A 4,446-nucleotide genomic window follows, 5' to 3' on the forward strand; every position below is an offset into this window, starting at 1 on the left:
GGCCCCGCGCAGGGCGGCCGCGGCGGCCGCGGCGGGTTTTGCCCGTCGCCCTGCGCCGAGCCGGCGGCTCTGATTATGGCTCTAATTACGGCCCCATCCTGCCGCGGCCGCTGCGGGCAGAGCAGGGCCGGGCCGCGGGGYAGGGCAGGRCAGGRGCAGCGGCAGGGCYGTCCCAGCACCTGGCAGCRGCGGAGGGTCACCTCCGTGAGGCGTCCTGTTGCATCCGGGCGGCACTGGGGCAGGCGGAGGGGTGGGAACTGCTGCCTGCACTGTGCAGCTGGGGAGGGCAGGACACGGAGCCCTGGCCTGGCAGCCCAGGCCACGCAGGTGAGGGCCACCTCCCAGCACCCTGCCCTTCTCTCTGCYGTCTGTCATCTGCCCATCGCCCGCAGCCCGGGGGGCAGCAGCCCCTCAGGTTCCCACCCAGATGGCCTGTCCCTGCACAAACACCCCCAGGTGCATCCAGTGCCACYCACGCCATGCATGTCAGCACATCCCCACAGTGCCCTCACACTGCTGTGCCCCACACGTGTGCATCCCAGCATGCGACAAACACCCACGTCTCTCACCTCTGGGGTCCCAGCACAGYGGAGCAGGGAGGCACAGGGACGGCGGTGCTGGAGGACTGTGGCCRGGGCAGCCAGGGCTGCGGAGGGGCTTGGGCGAGTGCTGTGCACATGGGATAGGGAGGCAGATGGGCAGCAAGGACATTGGCAAGTGAAAGGAAACAGGAGCTGGGTGTGGATGGGGCAGGGGGGAACCTGGCTGGTGATGGGGGGCTTCTGGGGCAAGGGGGACACCCCCCACAGTGGAGTCCAGTGTCCTTTAGGGGATCCCAGAGACCCCCAGAATGAGGGGCATGAGGTCAGCCAGATTGCAGCCCCCCTCTTCCCCACTGGGACCCTCTCCTCCCAATGCCCGTCCCCCATCCATGCTGGGACCCCATGGTGGGGGGGGGGGAGCGATGCCCCAGGCCCAGCGCCTGGGCATKTCTGCAGGCACCCATGGTCCCCACTGGCCGGCAGGAGCACACACACACGATGTCCAAAGGATTCTCTTTAATAAAAACGTGCAGATGGAGGTTGGCAGAGCAGGCAGTAGGCGAGAGCGATGCAGAGCCCCACGTCCCTGCCYGTGCCAAGTCCCCAGGCGCCAGCTCCCAGCTGAGCCCGGGCCGAYCTGGCATTACTGGCTCCAGAAAAAGACGAAGTCATTACAGATCTCTGTGCAGTTTGCACCAGGCAAACACCTCTGCGTGGCAGAGCCGTCACTGGCAGGGAGCTGCCTGGGTGCGGGCTGTGGCGAGACTCCYGCTCCTCGGCCAGGGCTCCCAGGAGCCAGGGAGCGCCCGAGRAGCGGCCCCCGGACTCCTCACCCCTTTCCGACAGGGAGGCCGCGAGCCCCGAGCACGGCTGGGGCTGCCCCACACCTGGGAGGATAAACGGGCTCCCCCCCCCCCGCTCCCGGGCCACAGGGGGGTTGGACAGTGAGAACCAAGAGCCTGGGAGGGGTTGGGAGTGGTGGGCCGGGAGCGCCGTGGCGGCCCAGAGCCGGGCGGCCAGTCCAGTCCTTAGTGCTCCGGGCACTGCAGGATGTCGTACTTCACGTAGCCCACGCGGTCCACCTGGTAGCGCGGGGTCATTCTCCAGTAGAAGCTGCCCTGGCAGAAGTGGTACTTGTCTGGGCGGGGAGGAAGGCAGAGGGAACGGGTTAGCGGGGAGGAGGCCGGCGCGGGACCTGCTCCCAGGCGCGTGGGACGCCCGCGGGAGCGTCCGCACAGCACGAGGGGTGAYGGCCCCCCGACCCACAGGGCAGTCACTCCCCACCGAGGTCCTGCTCACCTTGGTACAGGAAGACGTTGTGTGCATCGAGGGGGACGCCGGTGAACACATCGTCGGTGGCGCGGGGGTAACCCTTATCCACCCTCTGGACCTTCACRTCCAGCCTGCAGGGAGAGCAGGGCAGCGCCCAGGGGCTGCCGTGAGCCGCCCCACGCAGCCCCCAGCGGGCCAGGAGCCGGGGCACCTCCGCAGCCCCACACAGCCCCGCCAGCCCGCTCACCTCCAGTAGTTCTCCCCGCTGAAGAGCAGCACTTTGCCGCGGCCCCGCTGCAGAGCCCCCGAGATGCGGCCGGCTTCCTTCCCGATGCCCAGCTTCTCGATGCCGCGGGGGCCCAGCACGCTCTTGCCAGAAAACACCCAGAAGTGCCGACCTGCAGCCGGAGCAGGGCACGGGTGTCAGCGGGAGGGCCCCAGGACGAGCACCGGGGCCCAGCAGAGCCGGGCGTCCGAGGCGCTGGGACAGGACCGGGCTCCTGACACCCGCAGCGAGGTGCCAGTGGCACCAGGCTCCCAGYCACAGCTCCAGCCCTAGTGCTGCCGTGGCTGGCCGGGACCCGGAGGGAGGCAGGGGCAGAGCTCACCAGCGAAGAAGAAGATCCTCTTGGTGAGCACGTCCTGGAAGGCGGCATCAATGACAGCYGGGAGGCCAGGCCAGGTGTCTGCGATGGAGAAGGCACCCTGGATGCCTGATTTCCAGAAGGACGAGCGGGTCCAGTATTTGCTGGTGGGGAAGGTTAGTGGTCTTGTTAACCTCGATGTGGCAAAGCCCCGTGTCCCTCCCGCACCCTTGGCCCAAAGGGCCCTTGATGCCCCCAGCACTCCAGGGCAGGAGGAGCCAGAGTTTGCTGCTCACCCGTTCTTGAAGAAGTGCAGCTCCCCGTTGATCTCCGTGATGGCGTCGAAGTTCTTCTCCATGCAGGCGTCGCGGCTGGGGTCCACCGGGCTGGGCTCAGCCGTGGGCTCCAGCGTTCCCTCCTCTGCCTCCTCCTCCTCCGTGGTGGAGGCACTGCCTGCCTCAGTGGGCATGGGCTGGGGCTCCTCGGTGGGCACAGGTGCAGGAGCAGTGGGCTTGGGGCCAGAGCCACGACCTGAGCAAATATCAGGAGGGGGTGAGGGTCTGTGGTCTGCTCGGAGCAGCAGGGCCGGGCTGGGGAGGCCGGTCCAGCGGCACCTGCAGCGTGAGACGCTGCTGTTGGGCACGTCCAGCCGGTACTGCCCACCATTCCCACAGGGATCAGGGTCTCCAGGGAGGCTGCAGGCAAAGCCGGAGTCGGGGCTGCCTGCCTGGCACCAGCCACAGCCGGGTGCTCACCGTAGAGGTACTGGATGCCCCTGACATCGTCTGCGTGCAGCTGGAAGTCCTCGACGTAGCTGTACATGGGGTACATCAGGGCCTCGCGCACGCTGGAGTGGTCCAGCCCCAGCGAGTGGCCAAACTCGTGGGCAGCCACCAGGAAGATGCTGTAACCTGGAAGCAAGCACCGGCCTCAGCACCCAGCGGGGCGGGAGGCGCCAGCACGAGGAAGCCGCAAGCTCCCCGGCAGGGCACGGCATGGGGGCACGGTGTGGGGCACCGGGGGGGGGGCAGCTACCTCTGTCCGGGCAGAAGCCCCACTTCTTGTCGGTGTCGTAGTTGCTGGTGGTGGCACACCACAGCTTCCCGTCCTGCCGGCCGGCGCTCGTGCACGCGCTGTACGACCGCCCCAGGAAGGTGAAGGGGAAGACGCAGGGGTCCCCTTGGGAGTTCCCGCCGATCACCGCCGTGTCTGCGGCGCAGGGCTCGGTGAAGTGCCGGCTCCCGGCACGCTGCACGGCCCCGGGGACGGGCCCCCGGCGCTCGCTGGCCGGTGCCGGTGCGAGCAGCGCGTCGCCGCCGTGGCCCGGGCCGGCCCGGGAGGGAGCCGCCCCGGGGCCCCGCGCCCCGCTCCCCCGCCCGCACCTCGGTTGGGGCAGAAGCCGTATTTCTTGTCCTGGTCGAAGTTGGCCGTGGTGGCACACCAGCGGTAGCCGTCGGAGCGCCCGTCCGTGGTGCAGGCGTCGTAGGAGGCTCCGTTGAAGATGAAGGGGAAGACGCAGGCGGATCCGTCGCCGTTGCCGCCGTAGGTGTAGAGGACTGGGGGGCGAGAGGGGGGCGAGAGGGGGGTGAGCGGGGCYCCGGCCGCCCCGCGGGCCCGGCGCGACCCGCCGGCCACAGCTACTCACGCTCGCTGGGGCAGAAGCCGTAGGTCTTGTCAGCGTCGTAGCTGGCCGTGGTGGCACACCAGGGCAGCCCGTCCGTGCGCCCCTCYGTGATGCACCGCGAGTAGGAGCGGCCCTCGAAGACGAAAGGGAAGTGGCAGCTGGCCCCGTTGGCGTTCCCGTAGCGGGTCTTCACCACTGCGCGGGGAGGGGGCGGCTCAGCGGCACACGGCGGGCGCCCAACCGCGCCGCGCCCGCACGGACCCCCGGGYCCTGCCCTTACCCAAGCCGGTCCCCAGCGTCCAGAACTCGTCATCATCGAAGTGGGCATCCCCCTGAACCCCCTGGCCGGGGGGAAAGGCGTGGGCCAGGAGTCCGTCCTTGCCGTCGAACGGGTACCCGTCGCCGTGCTCTGCAGAGGCGAGCA

At 69.3% G+C, this 4,446-nt stretch overlaps 1 protein-coding gene across 1 annotated transcript in view; it reads right to left on the reverse strand.

Moving 5' to 3' along the window:
* Positions 1–1,043: 1,043 nt before the first annotated feature.
* The window catches only part of MMP9 (matrix metallopeptidase 9), a 4,648-nt gene continuing 1,245 nt past the window's right edge, over positions 1,044–4,446 (reverse strand). Inside the window, exons 4-13 of the mRNA XM_085318017.1 lie at positions 4,303–4,431; positions 4,044–4,217; positions 3,781–3,954; positions 3,434–3,607; positions 3,154–3,309; positions 2,695–2,929; positions 2,423–2,562; positions 2,062–2,212; positions 1,842–1,945; positions 1,044–1,680 (exon numbers count right to left, since the gene is read on the reverse strand). Coding sequence (XP_085174143.1) covers positions 1,571–1,680; positions 1,842–1,945; positions 2,062–2,212; positions 2,423–2,562; positions 2,695–2,929; positions 3,154–3,309; positions 3,434–3,607; positions 3,781–3,954; positions 4,044–4,217; positions 4,303–4,431 — 1,547 coding nt within the window. The 3' untranslated portion in view covers positions 1,044–1,570. The remainder of the gene's footprint in view (positions 1,681–1,841; positions 1,946–2,061; positions 2,213–2,422; positions 2,563–2,694; positions 2,930–3,153; positions 3,310–3,433; positions 3,608–3,780; positions 3,955–4,043; positions 4,218–4,302; positions 4,432–4,446) is intronic.

The sequence above is a fragment of the Rhea americana genome, unplaced genomic scaffold (assembly GCF_003343005.1).
Source record: "Rhea americana isolate MKP2758 unplaced genomic scaffold, rheAme1 scaffold_514, whole genome shotgun sequence".
NCBI lineage: Eukaryota > Metazoa > Chordata > Aves > Rheiformes > Rheidae > Rhea > Rhea americana.